Consider the following 23,162-nt stretch of genomic DNA (forward strand, 5'->3'; position numbering starts at 1 on the left):
AAAAGGAGGGGGTCAGAGATGCAGACTGGAGATTACCTAAAGCAGCTCCTGGAAGCAACAGCACATTCCCTCCCCCCTCCCGGCTCCTATGCAGAGGCATGGCCAGGCAGCTCTGAGCGCTGCCCCATCCACAGGCACAGCCACCGCAGCTCCCATTGGCTGCAATTCAGCCAATGGGAACTACGGAGCTAGCGCCTGAGGCGGGGGCAGCACAGAGCCCCCTGACTGCCCCTATGCATAGGAGCTAAGAGGTGGCGGGGAGGGGGGGGCAGGAACATGCCGCTGCTTCCAGGAGCCTCACAGAGCCATGGCAGACAGGGAGCTTGCCTTAGACCCACTGCATCACTGGCCAGACCATTAATGGCCTGGTCAGCAGTGCTGACCTGAGCCACCAGCATCCCTTTTTGATGGGGTGTTCCAGTCAAAAAATCGGACAACTAGCAACTCCAGAGCCCCACAAGGCAGGGCAGAAGCCAAAACTTGAGGGCTTCAGCCCTGGGCAGTGGGGCTCAGGTTACAGGCCCCCTGCCTGAGGCTGAAGCGCTTTGGCTTTGACCTACCCCCACTCGGGTTTTCCCCTCCTCCCCCAAGCAATGGGGCTTAGGTGGGCTCAGGTTACGGTCCCAACTCCTGGGTCATGTATTAATTTTTGTTGTTGAGAGTCACGGTGAAATGAAGTTTGAGAATCCCTGCTCTAAAGGACTGAAAACTAATTGAACACAATTCAACTATATACACACATGCAATAGATTTCCAAAGGGGTCCACATTCGAAATTTCCAAAGGGGTTTGCAAATGAAAAAAGGTGAGAACCACAGCCCTAAGTGATATTTTAAAAGATTAAACCAAGCCAATGCACTAAATCTCCCAGAAGACTTGGTCAAATTTCTTTTAATAAAAATAATTTTAAAAAGGAGCCATCATTTAAAAAAAAAAGTATTTTTTCTTTTACTCTTGAACTAAAGAATTTGCTGGAGAGATGTTCCTTAAATATTTTATTTTAAAAAGGTAATCTTTGTGTACAGGTCAAGAGTGCGAAATTTCAGCCCAGAAGATCTATTTTGTGCCTTTATCTAGGTACCATTCCCTGTGATATCTGAGCACTTATGAGCACATGAAAATAGCAGTTCAGAACAAACTGTTTTGAATCCTTGACTACCATAGCAGAGCATTATCAAGAGCCCACAATAACAGAAGTAGCATATTGATTCAAGAACATACAGTACACACTATTGTATCTGAAGTTGTTACTGAATAAGAGGCTCAAACAACAAGGGTTTTTAGCTTTAAAATTCAGAGATACATTAGTCAACTCATGTCCACCTCATCTGGAAGATTGTTCTACACTTGAGAATAGGCGTTGCCAAGTTACTTGGACTCCAACTCCAGGAGGGCACTATCATTTTCATAGATGCCCTAAGGTAGAGTGGACTTAAAACAATTTAAAAGCTTTTTCACTAAAGTGTTTCTGGAACATGTTTCTGCCTGTTGGAAAGGAAAATACAGCAAGCACTGGTTAGGGGCAGGCAGCCATCTGCTTTTTCACTCAATTGTCATGATGGAATCAGCAGACCACGAGGGAAAGTATGTATGTGGGGCAGAGGGTGGAAGATTATATTAATTGTGAGCATTGACGTACGTGCAATTCAAACATTAATGGTCTGATTTTTAAGAGCTGCTCAAAGCTTATGGGAAAAAGTCAGGCCACAGGTAAGCTTTCACTAGTTCCAAAGTACATCCTGTTTTTTAGCCTTCTCCTAACTGGAGGCTTTACCTACCCACTGAACCATCACCTACCTGCACACTGTACAATAGCTTGCCTCACACAGCATGGGTGTTTGGATCAAGTATATTCCAAGGGGCTCACGTCTTTTTGATCTACTTTACTTTTTCCAAACTGGTTCTTACCACCTCCTCCAAATACTACAGTCCACTGAAGCACTTTGCAATAGTTTCTTGAAAGAAGACTATCCACAATAAACAATACCACACTCAAACCTCAGGAGGAGTGAAATTCTTAGTATAAAACCATTGTTCAATTTCAAGGATATCCCTGAGTTTGTAAAAGGATGCAATGTGAATTGTTCACTATGTACATAGTCAAACTGTTCTATTTAGTGTGATGTTCTCTCTCGAAACCAAACAACACTATCTTATCATTTAGAACTAGACTAAACACTTCACATGCTGTAGGGAACAATCTTGCATTAACAGGGGAATGGAGTAGATAGAGGTCTTTTCCATTTCTAATTGCTTATTATGATTCTAAACATCTTTTTAAAAATAGGTTACCTCTGGTGTGGTACCTCATTGAGGACAGGATTTACAATGTAATAAATAAAGCCTGTTCCTCCCAAGAAGCAACATGGCAACCTCAAGCTCAGCCAGATCAGGCATCGAGTAAAGTATCTCCCAGTACAGTTATTTAAGAGACAGTTTAATCAGGGTTCATAAGACATTTTACACAACCCCTACTTTTCATAGGCTTTCCCTCCTTGAAATCAACTTCATAATTCAGTCAGTCTGCCTTAAAGCAACCACAAATATTGCATTTATGCTTTGGGTCAAAAGAAATTATTTCCCTCTGAGTCTTAATAACTTAGTGTTGATAGGTCACTATATCTCCAGAAGAATTCAGAGGGGTGTTCTCAGTTAGGCTCAGCAAACAGCCAAAAAAGGACTTCTAAACAGTGGTGCCTTAAGCTGGGCTATCTACCCAGCCAGACTAGTGCCAGGATGTTTGATTTTAAAAACACTAGTATCATTCGTTTTAAATATTTTTTCTGAAGTGATGATTGTTAAATAACTGACGACACTGGGAAATATTTTTATCCAGAGGATGAGTGCATGCAGACTGCAGTGATAGTGATCTCATCGCTAGAGAGACCAGTTTCTGGAATTGAGAGGGAATGTGGTCCCAGGTCCCTCCTTGGGGATAAAAAACAAACAATAGTAAACTGTCAAAAATTAACAATAGTGCTAGGATGACAGGGGTCCTAATAAATAAGACAACAGTAGGACATTGAATTTTCCTATTTAAAAACAAAAGCTGGATTTGAATGCCAGACACGGAGTTCACCATTTGCTGCCAAAAAGCCATGCAGTTTAACTCTTTAACCAAAGCATAATTTTCCACTTCTTAGTCTTAATAGCATTTTTCTTCCAGCTTCTGAGATTATCCTTAGACTACACCAGTGCCACCAGAAATGTCAAAAACTTGAGAAAATAAGGATAAGCTCTACATGGAGCTTTGACTCATTTAGCAGATAAAGAAGGTAGTATTATAACTCACCAGAAAGGTCTAAAGTTAAGTATTTTGTTGTCTATTTATAATCCCTGAATGGGCTGAGACACCATTACCTCAGAGACCTGCTCTCGCCTAATACCCTGCAGTGTGAGTAAAGGTCATATAAAGGTATTTTTGCTGTTGGATCCTGGGGTGCAATCCTTTCCCCTTGGAAGTTAATGGCAAAACTCCCACTGACTTCAGTGAGGCCAGGATTCCATCTCCTGGAGCATAATTCAGGGGGTGGGGGCAGGACTCTGTCATCCAGTTCTCACTGTCTTTGAAACTTGTTCTCCTTGGTCTGACAGAGCCAATTTAGTGAGCCCTAAGACAGGATGTAATGCTTATTCATTGGGTATAATGTCTGTTAGTTGTGTTTGCATTTGGTTACCTTGGGTTTTCTATTAATATTTAGCCTGTTAAGACATACTGGCAACATGCATGGTAATAGCAGTCCAAGTACTGTCACTTGTGAAGGTGACAATGGAGCTTTTTAAAAAAAAAATACTGGCAATTGCTATGGCAATAGGCATTTAATAAAAACACAAAACCAACAGCATCTGAAATAAAGATGGTAAATACTCTAAGGACCATTCTGTATTTCAGAGGACTAACAACTTTAGCGGCATTATGATGAATTAGCAAGTGCAAGCTATTTAGAAATTGGAACTAAATATTCCTATCACCTTGAACTATCCCAGTTTTCATCAGAAGCTATGAATATATATCTTTTAATTTCAGTTTGAGGTGAGATGTCACAGCCTAACTACTAACATGTGCAGTTTATATATAACTAGGCAGATTTCTTTTTCCCCTCACTCCTCCCCTCCCCAAGGAAACCCCAAAAACCCACTCTCCCTAACCCAAAAGTAGCTTTAGTTTAGGTAAATATTTCAGATCTTGATTCTGGACAATAAATGTTTCTGTTTCATATCAGCTGTATTTTTATCATTTCCTGTGTATGTAACTGTGCTTACAGAGCAAGCAGAACTATTTGGAGAGGACATTCTCCCAGGATGTTCATATCTGCATTCTAAGTTATAGCTGATTCTGGCACAAGAAATGTGACTTCATTCATTCATTTTCATTTTATTCACAGTTTGAAGTCATCAGACATGATGATACTAAAGCTATGTCTATACTGCGCCACAGCACAGACTACAGGGGCATAAACTGCAGAGCGCACCTAAGTGTTGTACTTTCAATGCCCTGTGTGGATGCTGTTGGTGCAAACTAAAAATGTACTTAGCTTGCATTGACAGTGTCTTGTCTCAAAGAGGATGCTTTTAGCTCATTCCAGCTGTACCCAGGGGTGGGGGGTGTTAGACCACAACACTTTGGTGCACTCTGCAATTCGCATCACCCTGGTTCTCCTCACAGCGTAGACAGCCCCTGACAACGGAGTAGTGAAGTTCTTGGACTCAAACAATTTAATAATTTCATTTTTCCTAAGACCTAAATCACAAAAGAGATGAGAAGACAACATTACAATAATCTACACATCGCTAGAAAGCGTCAAGAAAGCAACTGTTCAAAGACAAGAAAAATGAAGTCTTACGAACACTGATGTATGAAAAAAAATCTCCAGCTCCTCAATCCCTCTTCCTACTCCGCCTCCTACCTCCCCTCCAAAGAGAGTTTACTTTCAACAAAATTTAACAAAGGGAAAAGCAGCTGGTTGAGGAGATTCAAATAGCCAACATTTTAAACCTAGGGCACCTGAATATAGGCACCTAACTAAAACTGGCTTGAATTCCAAAGGGGGCAGAGCACATGCAGCTCCCCATTGACTACAATGGGATTTGTGGATACTCAGCACTGTCTTTAGATCAGCCCAGTAAGGGCAGCAGTACCGCAACCCCCCTCCCAACTCCTTTTTTAGTCAGGACCCCTACAATTACAACACAGTGAAATTTCAAATTTAAATAGCTGAAATCTACACTTTTTGTTAATCCTATGACTGTGAAATTGACCAAAATGGACTGTGAATTTGGTAGTCAAAAAAGGTCACATCAACAATGATGGCAAGTCAACAAAGATGAAGAAGCAGCATACACCACATAAGCCTGGGAGAGAATTCTAAGATTTATCAACAGACATACTACATCTGGAATTGCTTCCAGCAACCTGATAGTCTTAAGCACAACTGTCGGAGGCCATCTTAGCTGCTTCAAGTCACAGAAGGTGACTACAATACAAGTTACATTAACATAGCAGCTTTCACGTAAATATTGCAGCGCCCTGTGATGCAACACTATAAAACTAATCAGCAGTTAAGGTGGAAAATCTTTTCTTCACCCTACTTCTGACCATCAGGACATAAGCACTACAAAGCAATATAGGAAAGACACTGCATAATCAAGGGGCAGAGTTACAAAAAGCTCTGGCTCCTATCACCTAAGGATTGTAATAAGGACAGGTAAGCAATAGGCTGATTGCAGTGTGGATGAGCAGATGAAGTAAGATGAGATATTACTTAAGCATGTTGGCCCAGTCTAAAAGCCATAAAAAGGACAACTTTTAAGTCAAATGCAAAAAACTTGGTACACAAATTATTTTACCAAGTCATACAACCCTCCATGTCACTTCATAGATGACAGGTTGAAAGTACCATAACTGCTGCAACAGGCACCCAAACATGAGCTGTCTTCCTATACATCAAGGGAAAACCAATCACTCCTACATTTGTATTGGGCCAAGAAGAAGCCACTGCTTTTGTACCTCCTGAACTGCTCTCTCTGGACTGATCCCTCTCACCCAAGTTCTACTTCCTGAACTCTCTGTCTGTGACTGGCATAATAATACTTTTAAGACCACCAGTTGCTGGTCTCTGAAAATCTATGATTATTTCCATGACACTCCAAACCTTCAAGGAAAAGCAATACCAAATATCATTCCCAACTTCTCATCTCATGTAGCAGAATGTTGCTCTACTAGCCATTCTGTCAGGGGCATAACCTCTAATTTCCAGATTTTAATAGAAAATAATATGCTGACCTAGAGACTGTAGGTTAGCATACAAGTAAATAGTAATAAAAAGTTCCTTTTCTTTGAGATTCACAGACTTCTCATGTTGTGTTTTTAAAAAAACAAACAAAAAAAGAGTCTGTTGCCCTTTCAATCAACATTAACATGATGAACATTTATGGCTTAGACTACCTGGTTTATTTAATATTCCTTTTACTTCAGCTTTGATGTAGGTTCTACAACATGTAATCACAGGATTGAGCCTTAGGTGTTGCAAATGTCTTCCTGTATTTTAATCATGTATTTTTTTACTCTCAAAGACTCCCAACTGACATTGGACTCACTGAGCTTCCCCAAACTCATGCACACAAAGGAGCACGATCCAATTTGTTTAAATCAGTAGACTACAGAAAGAAAATAGTGAAAAAGCAAAAACTTTACTGTAACATCTAATAAGCAGAGATGTCTGGTTTAAGAGTGCAAAACGAATGCAGTTTTAGTATGTTGCAGCGTTCTGCAGTTCTTCGGACCCTCAGAATCTTAATTTTATGGGGGTAACATTTTTCCAAGCTAGAAACACTTGGAGCTAATCCTTAACCTTATAAACATCTCCTGACTTCTGTATTTTCCACAGTTCACGATAGATTACTTGCACCCCAATAAATGAAGCAGACCCAGACCCACATGCAGTTCCTGCCAGAAAGCATTCAAGATTTTTTTTTTGCAAATCAAGGCTAACTGAAACAGAGGGATTTCACACACCCCTGTCACAATCCAGCCCTGGCAGAGGTTTGTGGCCCCAGAGATGAGAGCAGGCCGCAAGGAAACGTGCTGGGACCCAAGTCCTAAGAGGACCCCTGGACTTGCGAAGATGGAACAGCTGGAGAAGCGCTGGTCCAAAGGGCAGCGGGCTACGAGTAGGTTCTGTCCGCAGCTCTGCCCGTGGCAAGCTGGGGGTCCCCGGGCAAGTGACTTCGCGCCTGTGCCCCAAGTCGGGCAGCCCCCTGGCTGTGCAGGGGGCCGCGCCGCGCGCTCCGGGGAGTCTCCCCCTGCCTTGCAGACGCGGGATGCGCAGGAGAAACCATTCCCGGCCGAAGAGTCTGCAGAAGTTAATAGGCGGCTGCTGTTCCCAGCCCTGCCCCCCCGGCCCGGGGCTTTACTCACCGCTGTCCAGCCGCACGAGCTGGGGCAGCCGGTAGGTGCTAACCAGCTGGTCCAATGGGACGGACACCGCGCTCCACTTCACATCCTTGAGACAGGATCCCAGCGAGGGGCCCGGGTCCATCTTTCCTTCCGCCTCCGGGCCCGGGGAGGGGGAGTCAGGCTGGCAGGCAGCTGCGGCTCCTGCGCGCCGGGGTGCTGCAGCCAACAGGACGGAGCTCGCCTTGCTCAGCGGCGACTGCTGCAGCTGCTGCTGCTGCCGCCGCCTCCACCTCCGCTTCCCCAGGACATGCTAGGCTTGGCGAAGCGCAAGGTGACACCCGCCCAGCGGCTGCGGCTGCTCCTCCAGCCCCCCGGGGCTGCTCCCCGCTCGGCTCGCAGCTGCGACTGGCCCAGGAAGCGCCATCCCAGCACTGACTAATCAACAGGGTGCGAGAGACGCCTGCGCAGCTGCTGCTCCTCCCCGCTCCCAAAAGGAAAGTGCCGGGCTGGCTGGCTGGCTCCCTTCTGTTTTCCCTGAACGGGGGAGGCTCTGGCACTGCAGCTCCGTGCAAAGTCTGTCCCGCTCGCTCCCCCCTCTGATCGCTCCGGCAACCTGCAGCCGCTGCGCAGAGCCCCTAGCAGGCAGCCCCCGGGCTGCGGGAGGGCCAGGGCTCGGCGGGCGCAGCTCCTGAGAGACATGAATAGAGCAGGGCGTACATTTGCCCTACAGTACTGCCCAGGGGTCAATGCCCCGCTAGGCCACTGACTTGCTTTGACGCGCTCTGCATCTCCCGTTCCCAGCTGTGAAATGGGATAACCGCTGTAAAGCTCTTAGAGAGCCCTGGGTCAGGAGTCATACCTACTGTTTACACAGCAGCAGGAGCCGTTGTGGCCCTAAACTGCCAAATAAAGGGTTGCTGTCCCACGCAGTTACATAGTTCTTTTTCCCAGTGGGATAAAGTGGTTTGCCTTATTGATCACTGCTTGAGCACCTAAACTCCGCCTCTGAGTCTGCTCCAGGCTTTGAGGTTTGTTTGCATAACCTGTATTTCATCAGCCATGTGCAAACATCTATATCTAATCTCTAGAGATGGTACTTTATAAAATGTTAAACCATAAACTTCAAAAAAGACACGCTACAAAAACCCTCCAAACTTATGATTCTCCTGTAGAACAGTGAAGTCTTAAAGGACACTTTGTCTTCTTTTATACCAGTAAAATGTGCAAATAGGTTTGCATAATTTCAAAAGCAAATTCCACATCTGGAAGGATAATGCTTCTAATTTTACAAAGTGTTTGAGCTTTAAAAATTGTTCAGAATGCTATCCGGCAGTGAGTTCCCAGAATTTTTGTTAGCAAAACCTTTTAAGCAGGAAAAAGAACACAGAATGACACAAGTAAAGTATATACAATATGTAATTTCCTTTAACATAAATTGTGTGTATTTTAAGCAAAACAACTCTCTGGGCTCTCTTCTTTTCACAGATATGAGGTTTCCATGTGTTATTTCCCTGTGCATGGAGGGAAGAGAACAGATCCCTTTGAATATACTTTTGTGTTTAAACTAAGTATTATTTTTTATTATTATTTGTATTACTGTAGTGACTAAGAACCCTAGTCAGGGACCAGGACCCCCTTGTGCTACATGCTGTACAAACACAGGTAGACAAATATTCAGCAATCTTACTCCTCTTATCACAGCAATTTGGATTTATAGGAGTTTGCATTAAATCTCTTCACCATTTAATTCAGTGTTGGAGATTTTGCCAATTCACATCACATTAGGAAAGACATCCAATTAAGCCATAGATCAGTTTTTCAGTTTTCACTTGTGATAATGTTTGCATATTTAGGGCTTGAAGATGATTAAATCAGGAATTTTGATTTATGATTATTACATATGGGAATAGTAAACATATGTTTGGTTATCATGGCATGAAATATCTGTTCAATTATGTTTTTAAACCAACCATCAGACTTCTTTTCAGAAGGGATTTTGTTATGAAGTCTTTATTTTGGAGAACCCGTATTTTATGTAACATTGTGATTCTTTACAATGAGTGTAGGATGCACAGATTGCTAGGCAATGGAGAACTGTTTTAAATCCATAAATAAATTAATGGAGGAACTAACTCTAAGCCATTATATTGTATTGTGATGAGTTTACTGTGTTCACTTTGTTGTCAGAACTCTGATTTTATTAATTAGGTTGGGTGGATTGCATTACAATTGACCCAGACTGTGGCTGATCCTTCTGCTAGTGCACAAAAAAGGTAATATGGCAAGGAGCCTTCTCCCTCCTTGTAGCCCTTCAAACATCCCACAAAGGGGCCAGATTTGCAATCTCTGCTAGTGCTCCCTGGACAGCAAGCAAACTCACATGGGTGGGGAGGAGGAAGGACCATCCATAGATTTACCCCCTCCACTTGCTCTGAACAGCAAGATGTGTCAGCTGCAGAAGGAAGTACAAACTGCACAATCCTAAAAGCAGCAGTTTTGAGACCTACTGTGCAACAGACAAACGTAGGTTAGATTGTTTGCTTCCCATAGGACAGTGCGGTTTGAGCCTGTGCCTCAATTGTTCGATCTGACTCAGTTTCTTCAGAGCTCTGATGGTGGAAAACCTTCTTTCTTTGTTCTCAATTATGGTACTTTCAGGTGTTACTTGTAACAATAGTAAGCATTAAAATATATTCAGACACAAGTGTGATTTTTAATTTGTGTCCCCTTAATAAATTAATGTTTGAAAAGTGCTTGGAAATCCTTGTGAAAAGAACTGTTGAAATGGAAAGTGATGTTAGATTAGCTAAAAACATTATTCTAACTTGGAAAGCAAAAGAATGGTTTGAACTTGCCACTGGTGTAACAAACTCAGTGAATGTAGCCTATAAAATATAAATTATTCTAAAATAATTCACAAGACCATGGTTAAGACACTCTGTTCACTGGACCCCGAAGCACCTTTCTAGCAAAAACTGTTTTTAAACTTGGCGCTGGCTAACATGTTTGAATTCCAGTGTAGATTTGCCTCAGAATATGGTTTAAAGCTTGCCTCCCTCAAACCTCATGCAAGTCATGTGTTGCTGTACTGGGAGAAATGTGTCTTTCTGCCTCACCTGGAGATAGTTATTGCTAATTTCTCTGAAGATTTTGAGCAAACACAAAGCAGAAAGCTGTATTCAGATCCTCTTTATTTACATAGGTGTGCTTCAAACAATTTTTTAATGTCAGACATTTCCAAATTCCATTTTCTCTCCCACTAGTGGATTTGCCTATCTTCTACCTCCTGAAATCCTAATCTATTGTTATTGCTCAATTTTCACAGGATGTACGTTTGATTTTTTAGAAGGCAATACCTACATACTGACTAAAATTGGTTTACCTAGTGCTGGGCAAATAGACATCCTGGATTCAAAAATTCAGTCAGTTTTAAAAATCTCTATGTTGCACTTCAAGGGGGTCATGGAACATGGCAGAGTGAACTCCCGAGTGTGCTGAGGCTATCTACCAGCATCCACCCCCGTCTACTGCTGGACGCCATCCTTTTCCCCTCCAGAAACCAAAAACTGTATACCTGAACCTGTGCTGGTACCCATGAGATCAGCTCAAGTAGCAATGGCAAGCTCCTCTTCGATCTGCAAATCCCAAAGAAGTGAGACACCCCCCCACCCCATCCCATCCCATCCCAGATGTCCACCACTAAGGACAGTGAGAATGTGCTGACTCAAAAAGTGACTGCAGACACTTTGGCAATTAAAGCTACAGTCACCAGTAGAAGGGCTGCCCAAATTGAGATATACTTCAGGGATATAAAATTAATTAAAGCTAAATTGACTGAGCTGGAAGGCAGATTATACAGAAACAATCTTATAATCACAGGAGTCCCTTAGGGAGAATGAGGGAAACCTCTGGAATTTATCCCCAGACTTGAAACAGAAATTCTCAATCTGCCTGCAGACTTTATACTTTACAATAGTACCTCAGAGTTACAAACTGATCATACAACCACACACCTTATTTGGAACTGGAAGTATGCAATCAGGCAGCAGCAGAGACAAACAAAAAAACAAATACAGTACAGTATTGTGTTAAAGGTAAACGGCTAAAAAAATAAAGGGAAAGCAGCATTTTTCTTCTGCATAGTACAGTATCAAAGCTGTATTTAGTCAATGTTCAGTTGTAAATTTTTGAAAGAACAACCATAATGTTTTGTTCAGAATTATGAACATTTCAGAGTTACAAACAACCTGCATTCCTCAGGTGTTCATAACTCTGATATTCTACTGTATATTGAAAGAGCCCACAGGTCTCTGGCCTGCCCCTGAGGCTAACCTCAGAGCCCTGATAATCAGATTTCTCAGGTTCACAACCAAAGAATCTGTCCTAGGCATGGTAACAGAAAAAGAAAGCTTGGCTGGGACAATCCCCCATCTAAAATTACCATTTTTCAGAATTTTGCAAGGGAAGTTGTGGAGCAGAGGGCAGCTTTTGTCAGGTCAAGGGCACTGGTAAAACAAAAAGGCCTATATGAGGTTTCCTGCATTGTTTCATGTAATAGCTGGAAATGTGACCCGTTCATTCCGAAAACCTCAGGAGCCAGAGAGCTTCATAAATAACTTAGAAATGACTTTTGGTGTGTTTTGTTCCTGGTTACACCAACTGCTGGTGTTTTGTTTGCCTTGGCATTCTTGCAGGCCTAACTTACTCCCATTATACTGACAACTCACCACCTTTGCTCATAGCTGGATGTGGTGAAGTGGGACCCATATATAGGTTGTGTGTTTTCTACAGGGCGTTTTGAATTATGACAATATGGCACGGACATGCATGGACTGTCCTACTGATGAATATGTAATGCTATGTATGAATATGTAATGTAACACCCTGCTAACTGTGAATTGTGTCTGTGATTGCTTTAATGAGCTGTCTGATGCTGAGGCAGTAGAAACATAAAACATGGCCCCCTCACTCCCCAACCCCACATTGGTGAACTACAACAAATTCATTCTGAACCCTTTCTTAGCAAGCATCAGGTGGCTCGATGCAGGCAGGGCTGGCTCCAAGGATTTTGCTGCCCCAAGCGGGAGAGGGTGTGGGGGGGAAACAGCCATGATCAGCAGCACTTCCTCAGGGACTCGCTTCAAATTGCCACCGAAGACCTGGACATGCCGCCCCTTCCCATTGGCCACCCCAAGCACCTGCTTGCTGCACTGGTGCCTGGAGCTGGCCCTGGATGCAGGGAAGGCCAGCCTCTCTTGAGGTAGGCAGGCAGGAGTGAGTCAGGGTATTTGCACATTGTTGAGAACCCTGAGAACAGAAGGTGGTCTCCTCTGATTTGGACCGTGCCATGCCATTGCTGGTGGATACCTGCAGCATGGACCTAGAGACTCTAGTAAGGGAAGCTACCTACAATCATGCTAGCTTACTTCCTTATATTGCTGCAAGACTGTGTGTCTGGGGACACTGGTTTAGCTGCTTGCACTTAAGGTTGGGGTAACAGTTGTTTGATTGTTTAGTGGTTGTAAATGGTTTGAAATATAGGGAATGGCAACTCCAGCAGAAAATTACCACCACAAGGGAACTCTGACTACAAGAATCTGCTGCTTGTAATTAAACACAGAGTCCCTTATCCAAAAACCTTCTGAGCCTATGCGTCCTACACAATCTCAGAGATGGCTATAACCACCTTTGGGAAACTTGCTACTTTATGGACTTCAAATATTCCCCATACATCCCCTTTGTTGGGGATATTTCCCATGTGGGGTTGTTATTTATAACAATTTTTGGACCCCTAAGAGTAGTGAAAGGCTACCTACACCTTTCCCCCTGGAGTATGAAAAGAGTTTAGCTATGCATAGTTAGAGATGTTCTTTCAACATGCGTTGCCAAGTACATGAATGTTCATACATTCCTGTAAATTATTTTATTTTTTCCTTTTTGTTATATTCTATTTAGTTCTTGTGTGTCCTGTTCCCATTATCTTGCCCAACCCATCTTTCTTCCCCTTTCCTTTTTCCTGATCTTCATAGTCAGAAAAATGACATGACTGATTTACAGCAAGCCTCACTAGGTGGCTGCATCTAATGTTGATGCCTTCCCCCAAGTCTCCTGCACCTACCTTATTTGGTAGCAATCTGATAAGTGCCGAGCATCTGGCAAGGTAATCCAAAATCTGTATCCCTGCTCTCATGGGATTGCGTGAACGGAGCAGGATGGGATGCAATACAGCAAATGACACAAATATTCAATTCCCCTCATTTGTAAGATCACATATGAGAAAAATGTTGGTCATGAATTTCAATTTTATTTCTTGGAATGTAAAGAGACTCAACACTCCAATTAAAATAAAACAAGTGTACTCATCACTAAAGAGAACAAAGGCAGATGTAGTGCTTTTGCTGGAGACACAGTTGACCACAGATAGGACTGTTAATGTAGAACATGACTGGGTAGAAGAAACAGTGTCTTGCTGCTTGTCATTCACATCTAGAGGGGTAGCCATAATCTTCTATAAAGCACTGGCAGTAACATTCTCTGAGTCAATTTCAGATAATCAGGGCAGATTTTTAATCCTGAAAGTAAACACAAATGTATCTGAACTAATCATTGTAATATGTATGGACCTAACATTCGATCTCGAAACCTTCATAGGCTTTACTAAATTACATGGAGAACCTAATATCTCTATTGTAATTTCTGGGGATTTTAATGAAGTGCTTGATCCTTTTGTGGCTAAAACTTGTCTGTGGGGCCATACACAAATGAAATGGGCCTGAAATTGTACATTAAAGTTCTGGGTCTATGTGATATCTGGTAGTTCTGGTGCTTTGAAAGAGAATACTTTTCTTATCTTCTTAGTAAAATTAATCTGAATGATAGCCTGGCTCCACCTCAGGATTGTAACCTTTGCTCATACAAGGTGCCATAGAGCAGGATTTCTCAATCTATAGATCAGGACCCAAAATCAATTTGACAGAATGTTTCAAAGGGTCGCATGGCAGCTCCTGTCCCATGGGGCTGGTTGGGCTTACTTTCCTGCTCCAGGCACTGCAACTTCTAGGGTCCCAGTGCCACTCAGGTTTGGTCCAGTCATCTTGATGACAGGAGTCCGAGTAGGCCAAATTTGAGTGAGTGGCACTGCAACCCCATGAGTTGGGTCACAACTCCACTACCACAAATTTGGTCCAGTCAGGAGGGCGGGACCAAACCTGAGTGGCACTGCAATCCTGGAGGTTGCAATTCTTGCAGCAGAGAGCCAAGCCCAGTCAGCCCAACAGCAGAGGAGCTACAGGAGCCACCACTGTGGGGTGAGTGCCAAGCAAGATGCAATCAAAATCATGACAGGGTCTCTGCCCCAAGACTGTTTCCTGGGTTGCAACAATAAACATTTACAAATGAATCCTGAGCCTATAAAAGTTGAGAACCACTGTGTCATAAACAGATGGTTAAGGGTTAATGTCTCTTTTACCTGTAAAGGGTTAAGAAGCTCAGTAAACCTGGCTGATACCTGACCAGAGGACCAATAGGGGGACAAGATACTTTCAAATCTTGGTGTAGGGAAGTCTTTGTTTGTGCTTTTTGTTTTGTTCGTTGTTCGCTCTTGGGACTAAGAGGGACCAGACATACACCCAGGCTCTCCAAATCTTTCTGAATCAGTTTTTCATGTTTCAAAATTGTAAGTAATAGCCAGGCAAGGCGGATTAGTCTTGTTTTTGTTTTCTCAACTTGTAAATGTTTCTTTTTGCTGGAAGGATTTTTACCTCTCTTTGCTGTAACTTTGAATCTAAGGCTGGGGGGGGGGTCCCCCTCTGGTCTATATGAATCTGAGTACCCTGTAAAACATTTTCCATCCTGATTTTACAGAGCTAATTTTTACTTTTTTCTTTCTTTAATTAAAAACTTTCTTTTTAAGAACCTGATTGATTTTTCCTTGTTTTAAGATCCAAGGGATTGGGTCTGAACTGACCAGGGATTGGTGGGGGGGAAAGGAGGGGGGATGGTTAATTCCTCCTTGTTTTAAGATCCAAGGGGTTTGGATCTGTGTTCCCCAGGGAAGGTTTTGGGGGAACAGAAAGTGTGCCAGACACTAAATTCTGGCTGGTGGCAGTGTACCAGATCTAAGCTAGTAATTAAGCTTAGAAGTGTTCATGCAGGTCCCCACTTTTTGTACTCTAAAGTTCAAACTGGGGAAAACCTTGACACACTGCCATAGAGGGCTCTGTGGGAATAATGTGGGCACACCTGGCCTTCTTCCATGTTGTCCTTTATGCTTTGAACAACCTAAGACAGTGTCTGACACCCCCTTCTCCATTCAAATCCCTCCTTAAATCTAATTTATTCCACAAACCCCACCAATGCTAATTTGCATCAATGATACTGTCACTCACCCAACCTCTGAAGGAAAACATAATTTAAAAGCAAATAAAGATATACTCCAAAATATCGTCCTTTGAGTCACTGAGTAATTCTTGTGCCAGTTCTATGATTTCTGTTTAGATGACAATCCCAGCAGGACCATGTCTTCCTTTTTGTCTTGTTATATCTAATAACAGTGCAAAGAATAAAGTGTGTCCAATGAAGAGGTTTGAATTGCCCCTGGTCTTTGGATGGTATTGGAGTTGGAAGACTTGAGTATGGGAGCCTTCTTCCCTTGGTGCATCATTTCTTTGTACATGGTCCTGAAACAATCATAGTGTCTGTGATAATCCGGGGAATCAGTTCAGGTACAACTTTCATAAAATTAACCAGAATTTGTAATTGCTATATCATTGAATGAATGCTTCAATGTGTAGTGAGGCAACTATGGGCTGACAGGGTCCCTAACATGTTTCACCCATCCTATCAAGAAGCAATAGAACAAAAGAAATCATTAGTCTTAACATCTGGATTCTGGCTGAACAATGGATATGCTAAGGAGGGTGTCTGAGCTGGAAAACCTGTTCAGTCAAGTTTATCTGGGAGGGGAGTGGAGAATGTAAAATCCCCAAGCAGGAGAAAAAAGTGACAGAGCAGGACTTTAAAAAGACTAATGAGGCTTGAGACAAAAGAAAGGAACAAAGGGGTCCAGTTTTGTAGCAGAGGGGACCTTTTCCTTCCAAAAGAAGCTGGGCTGGCTAGAGGAGGTGAGAAGAGATAGCATAGTGAGTGAGAATGACTGACTCCATGAGCAAGAAGCCATGTACAGGAAGGATGATCCTGGACATCCCAGAGAACTCTCTCCAAATCCCAAAGAATGTTCAACGGTGGTGAGGAAACTGTGGTAGAAAAACGCATACATCTGTTTTATTGTTTTGATCAGACAAACTTCTTTTCTCTTGTGCTATCTAAAATAAAGAGCTGTTGTGTTAGAAATCTTTCCAAAGTCTATGTGTTATGTGCTCCAACTATCATGTGCCTGGAGAGGTAAACTGTAAACCAAAGTATTTACAGATTGGAGCTCTGGGAACAAATGTGCTTAAGCTACAGGGGTGTCTTGTGGGGAACAGCACTGGTCCTGGGCACCTAGGACAGCTGAACCTCAAAGTTCCTTTTCTAACAGAGGTCAAAGAAACCATGTTGCATCCTTCTCAGACCAAGCGAAGCATAAAAACACAAGGGTCCATCATGGTGGGACCCAAGCAGAGCAGCCAAGTGAGTGTCCAGCAGGGGGAGCTTTATCAGGGCTGCAACAGTACTTACCTAAGAGGACGGATTGCTCCATCCTATCAGCAGATGAAAAAAATCATCCCGAAGAAGCAGAAAGAATGCACACCCCTTCCATACCATAGTGTTGAGCTGGCCAGTAACCCAGGTGGAGGAGACTGCACTATCTAAAAAGGATGGAGCAGTGGGCAGATTCCTACTGTGTACTGGGGAACTAAGGAAAGAACTGTTTCTCCCTAATGTGGACAGTGACTGCCACCCTCTTATAACAGAGGATAAAATGATCTGGTGTAACCAGTAAAAGAAAGTACCCATGTTCTAAATCTTGATTAAGATATAGAAATGTTACCTGCATTTGGTATGGACCAAATTTGGCCCTCAGTTACATCTGTGCAGATCCACTGTCATTGGTGTAACCAGAGCAGATTTTGGCCCCATTTCTTTGTTTACAATTTCTTGTCCAATTCTGTTCTCACTTATGTCATAAACAGATAGCTAAGGGTTAATGTCTCTTTCACCTGAAGCACCTGACCAGAGGACCAATCAGGAAACCGGATTTTTTCAACTCTGGGTGGAGGGAAGTTGGTGTCTGAGTTCTTTGTCTTCTGTTTGCCTGAATCTCTCTCAGCTATGAGGAGGATTTTTCTATTTCCTGCTTTCTAATCTTCTGTTTCCCAGTTGTAAGTACCAAAGATCAGATAGGGGATTTTTATGTTCTTTTGTATTTACATGTCTATAGTTGCTGGAGTGCTTTAAATTGTATTCTTTTTGAATAAGGCTGTTTATTCAATATTTCTTTTAAGCAATTGACCCTGTATTTGTCACCTTAATACAGAGAGACCATTTGTATGAATTGTTCTTTCTTTTTATATAAAGCTTTCTTTTAAGACCTGTTGGAGTTTTTCTTTAGTGAGAAACTCCAGGGAATTGGGTCTGCATCTCACCAGGGAATTGGTGGGAGGAAGAAGTCAGAGGGAGATCTGGGTGTGTTAGATTTACTAGTCTGACTTTGCATTCCCTCTGGGTGAAGAGGGAAGTAATTCTGTTCTCCAGGCTGGAAACGGGGAGGGTGGACTCCCTCTGCTTAGATTCACGGAGGTTGCTTCTGTGTATCTCTCCAGGAGCACCTGGAGGGGGGGGAGGGAAAAGGTTTATTCCCCTTTGTTGTGAGACTCAAGGGTTTGGGTCTTGGGGTCCCCAGGGAAGGTTTTCGGGGGGACCAGAGTGCCCCAAAACACTCTAATTTTTTGGGTGGTGGCAGCAGTACCAGGTCCAAGCTGGTAACTAAGCTTGGAGGTTTTCATGCTAACCCCCATATTTTGGACGCTAAGGTCCAAATCTGGGACTAAGTTATGACAACTTAGACCAGTGATAACCCAGAACAACAAATCAACTGAATCACTCTGGATTTTTACTGCTGTAACTGACAGCAGAATTTGGCAAAACATTCATTCATAAAGACATGCTAGAACCAACTACATTAACAATCAACTGGGGATACATAACTCCCATGCCAAAAATTATAATTAACCAAATCAAAACAAATCAACAGCACTCCCTCAGCTTAATATTCTTTATTTGATTTGTGTGTGTGTGAAGTGGTTGTTCTTAATAAAAAAAGAACACACAGGATCTGATTCTGTTCTTCTTATACTTGTATACATCAGGAGTTACTCCACTGAAGTCAGTGCTATAATATCAGTACAAAAATGGGTTCTACTTAGAGCAGGAATCAGATTTTCAATGTATTTATACTGGGAGAAAGTGATAGTGTATAGATTAAAAGGCCACAAAAACTTAATTACCACTGAATATACTTTTATTAATACTCAGATCATCTAGTATAAAGGAACAAATTGATAACATTAGAAAACTTTAACATCCTGAAAATATTCCACTACTATTATTTTACAAGGCTATAAACTTCTTATCAGCAATCTATTGACCACTGGAAACATTCCATTGTTCTGATGTACAAATTAAGAGGATGCATACATCCATGTGTAACATGATGAAGTCTTTCTTAGCATTGAGAATCCCAATAAATAATAATAATTGATTTGGTGTTCTACACACAGTGTGTAACATTACATTAGTGTAAATACATGTATTTATCAACTTCTGTTTTTTTCTTCATTCTAAAGTCTGTCTGTATAATGTATGTACATTAGATAAGTTTTTCTTTTCTCTTTTGGTCCTGTTACACCTTGTTTTGCACTGGTATTACAAAACAATACAAACTCTTTACACTGGAAAAAAAACAAACAAAAACCAAACAACCAATTCCCACCCCCTGCCACCTCAAAAAAAAACCCACCCCAAAACTATCCAGAAATGTATGTTAAGCGACCACCCAAGGACACGGCAGAATCTCAGTTATGGTCTCTAATTTAATTGATAATGTCTCTAATTTAAACTTAATTCAGACTGTATTGGAAACTTTGGGAATATTTTAAATTGGTCATTTAGATCTGAGGGTTGCATGTCTGAGGGGCCCTTTGTTGTAGGGTTCACTATGTGAAGAGACAGACAAAGAAAAAAAATTAAGGCAGTTATTAACTTCAACAAGAGAAGGATTGTACATTTAGGTCCCATTCCTGAAAACACTGGCATTTATGAATAGTCCCACTGTGCTGGTCATAAAGGTCCTAAATGCAAATAATTGATTTAACTTCACTTTTAAAAACTAGGAAATAGAACATTCATGTATATACAGTACTGTAGCATTGTAAATGTCAATACTTACAGCAGCAAGATTTCTGTAACATACACAAATTGCCTAAATAATCAAATTCATTTTAACACCTTTGTGTATTCCTATGAAATCGTTAACACTTCCTGAAGTAAGACAGAAGTGCAGGTGACATTTCACAATTGGCAGCAAGTTCTCTTTTTCTTACTTTCATTTAGATCAACCACATCTAAGTCACACAATATGCAGGAATTCTGCAAAACAAATTAAAATGAACATAGCATTAAGATGAATGCAGCTGCACTACATTAACAGATGCTTGAATATTCTTCTCCATGAGTGGACTCATGGCAGCCCATCACATATTTTAGCTTTATAAAACATTTTAGTGTGTTACTAAATATATTTCTAGCTCTGAAGAGTCAAATGAAAGGCTGGATATTTTAGGGAGTTTTCTAATAAATTGGATGAGTCTAGTGCCCATGGAAGTGACAGGCTGATAGGACATTCTCATACTATACTTGACTCTAGCCTCTTTTCTGAGTCCTGAAAGATCCTAGAGGTGGGCATGTATGGTCTTCTGAGAAGATATCACAAGTCATGAGCTTATCCTGTAAATCTCTACTCATGGAGTGGTACTTGCTCATGTAGGTAGTGCTACTGACTGCATGTATAAGTTAGAGCTTTCCCTCGTGAGCAATTTAGCCCTAGTGTCATCTAGGACTTTAAATAAGCATCAGATTTTGCTATGACAAACGGTATGGTAGTTTTGTGATGTGCACAAATATCGGTACTCATTTTCACATTTAATTTAAAAGTAGAAATGGATTTTATGCTCTAAAACCCCAATCTTCAGAGATCCTGTACAGTGCTACTGATGAATTGACCTATTTTGCCAATTTTTTCCTAATTTACTGTACAGTAATAGGAAGCATTATAAACTCCCTCAGCTCTGAGAAATTGGATTTGTTTCATCTCATCCCTCTCATTGGTGGAAAGTCAGCTCAAAGGAAGGGATCCAGCAGCACAAGGCACACACACAACTCCTACTGGGATGGAGGGGGGCTCTGCAGTTCCAGGCAGGGATGTGCCAATTCAATGCATCCTCAGCTGCTCAGGAATTCAAACAATAACTTAAACTAGCAGAACCCCACAAGAGACAAGTAATGTGAAACATGCCCACCCTTCCTCAATGATAACTCTCCTGGAGAAACAAGGGCCTTTCTGGAGCCAGGATTAACAATTGCTCCTTTCTGTCCAGCTGTGGTGACTTGAGCCCAGGAGATCAAAGGTCCTAAACTCATATTTCAGTAAATGAAATGGACTTGTTTAGGGCCTGCTTTGCAGAGAGCTGAGCACCAACAAATCCAGTTGAAGTCAATGGGAGTTGCAGGTGTTCAGCATCCTTTAAAAAAAAATGAATCAGACCCTTTATTGTTATGAAGGAAGTTAACTTATCTTGGCATATACATTATAGTTCAGTAGTTTTGCTAGCCAATTGTTTTTTTAATCCAAGCAACTCCCAGCATTTAATTAACTCAGGCTTAATAGAAGTAAAACCATCAAAACAGCATTGTACAATAGTAAAACATTTATTTACTAACATTAAGAGAAGATAATAATCCCAGCGCAAGGTTTTGGCCTAAGGCCCTTCCTGTAAGTGATGAGATATATTAAATTGGGCAATTAATACTGACAAGAAAAACAATCAAAACCAGTTATGCAGTGTACTTGTAGCAAACATCTTAAGTCCCTGAGAGGTGGGACACTGAATCCCAGAATGAGGGGATAAAAACATGGGACCTTTTGTTATGCAGATAAAGAAAAAATGGTTTCCAATTTCTTTACTTACTATTCTTTCCTTTTCTGCTTCGCTTGTTTACCAAGAAAGCAATGATACACAGAGACATGCATGCATCCAAGAGGAGTCCCCCACTTTCTCTTTGAATCCAGCAGCCAGTGGCTCTCAACCTTTCCAGACTACTGTTCCCCTTTCAGGAGTCTGATGTGTCTTATGTACCCCAAGTTTCACCTCACTTAAAAACTACTTGCTTACAAAATCAAACAAAAATAAAAAAAGTGTCACAACACACTACTACTGAAAAATTGCTTGCTTTCTCATTTTTACCATATAATTATAAAATAAATCAATTGGAATATAAATACTGTATTTACTTTTCAGTGTGTAGTATATAGAACAGTATAAACAAGTCATTGTCCACATGAAATTTTACTTTGTACTGACTTCGCTAGTACTTTTTATGTAGCTTGCTGTAAAACTAGACAAATATCTAGATGAGTTGATGTACCTCTGGAAGACCTCTACGTACCGCTAGTTGAGAACCACTGCCAGCAGCAATACTTACATGTTTCTTGCTACAGAGGCCAGTTGTTGAAAGGGATCTCTCTTTACCTCTTTGAGGGAATAAGCATCATGGAACTCAAAGCATGGACCTGGGCCAGAAAATGACTGAAAAACGTCCTGCAAAATGCAGAACAACTGATAGGCATGTCTGGGAGACTATACAGATTATGAACTTAGATTTCAAAGGACATAAGAAATTAAGTGTTGGATATTTGCCTTATGGTTTGGAGTTTTTTAAAGTTTCAGCTAAAATGGTTCAGCAGGGTGGGACTGGAGTTGGAATCAGCAGGAGCTGAATATGGCAGCAGGGGAATGGGTTAGGAGTAGAAATGGATAGGGAAAGGGGGAACAAGTGTTTATAACTACTAGAAAACATTCCGCTACAGAACCTGGAACTGAATCCATTATTTCTGAGTCTCAACATTCTATTCACCATAAACAGCTGTAAAACCCACAAAGTGTGTCTTTATCTCTTTCTGGGGCAGGTCCTCATAGAAGATAACAGCCTTCTACTGCTACCAGTTACTCAGTTAACTCAAGGGACAGCTGGTAGGACTCTGTCGTATGTAAGCACCCCAACTCTGCTGAAGACCAATATGCAAGGTCAATATGGATTCACATGATGGAAATTTTGTTTTTTCAATGTTTAAGTTTTTCTTTAAAAACATAGGAAATTACATAAAACTCCCAACATTAAAAGAATGTTAAGATTGCAAAGTCAAGAACTCAATAATTAGGAAATACCAGAATGAAGGCTGTCTTTGCAACCTTTATTCTGCTCCCCTGTATGTATGCATGCATTATGATGGTCTTTAGCTACATGATCACCAGGGATCCTAGTTTTCCATGATAAAAGGCCCAAAATTCTCTGATTAAAACCCCCCATAAAAATTGGTGTTCTTTCATGTTTAAAATGCAATTTTAGTTTCCCTAGCCACTATATAGGGATTGTTGAACACAATGTTTTGATATATCTACACTTTTTAAGCAAGTTTGAAGCCCACCAGTGCCATCAATCATTATAATAAAATATAATTAATAGAACTGCAATTTGTATTTCTTACATAT

General features: G+C 41.6%; 2 protein-coding genes across 4 annotated transcripts in view; both read right to left on the reverse strand.

Annotated features, from left to right (window-relative positions):
* The window catches only part of GAREM1 (GRB2 associated regulator of MAPK1 subtype 1), a 130,416-nt gene extending 122,605 nt beyond the window's left edge, over positions 1–7,811 (reverse strand). For both annotated transcript variants that reach the window (XM_050941951.1, XM_050941950.1), the window contains exon 1: positions 7,417–7,811. In XM_050941951.1, the coding sequence (XP_050797908.1) occupies positions 7,417–7,537 (121 nt within the window). In that variant the 5' untranslated portion in view covers positions 7,538–7,811. The remainder of the gene's footprint in view (positions 1–7,416) is intronic.
* A 5,923-nt stretch (positions 7,812–13,734) lies between these two features.
* LOC127045678 (ras-related protein Rab-10-like) overlaps positions 13,735–23,162 on the reverse strand; it is a 53,988-nt gene continuing 44,560 nt past the window's right edge. Inside the window, exons 6-7 of one of the 2 annotated variants that reach the window (XR_007772792.1) lie at positions 15,783–16,073; positions 13,735–13,967 (exon numbers count right to left, since the gene is read on the reverse strand). Coding sequence is in view for 1 of the 2 variants with exons in the window: in XM_050942071.1 (XP_050798028.1) it covers positions 19,906–19,983 (78 nt within the window). In the remaining variant the exon portion in view is untranslated. Of the gene's footprint in view, positions 13,968–15,782; positions 16,074–18,838; positions 19,984–23,162 lie in introns of those variants that run through there. The other variant, XM_050942071.1, reaches the window with a different exon arrangement.

The sequence above is a fragment of the Gopherus flavomarginatus genome, chromosome 2, assembly GCF_025201925.1.
Source record: "Gopherus flavomarginatus isolate rGopFla2 chromosome 2, rGopFla2.mat.asm, whole genome shotgun sequence".
Classification (NCBI taxonomy): Eukaryota; Metazoa; Chordata; order Testudines; family Testudinidae; genus Gopherus; species Gopherus flavomarginatus.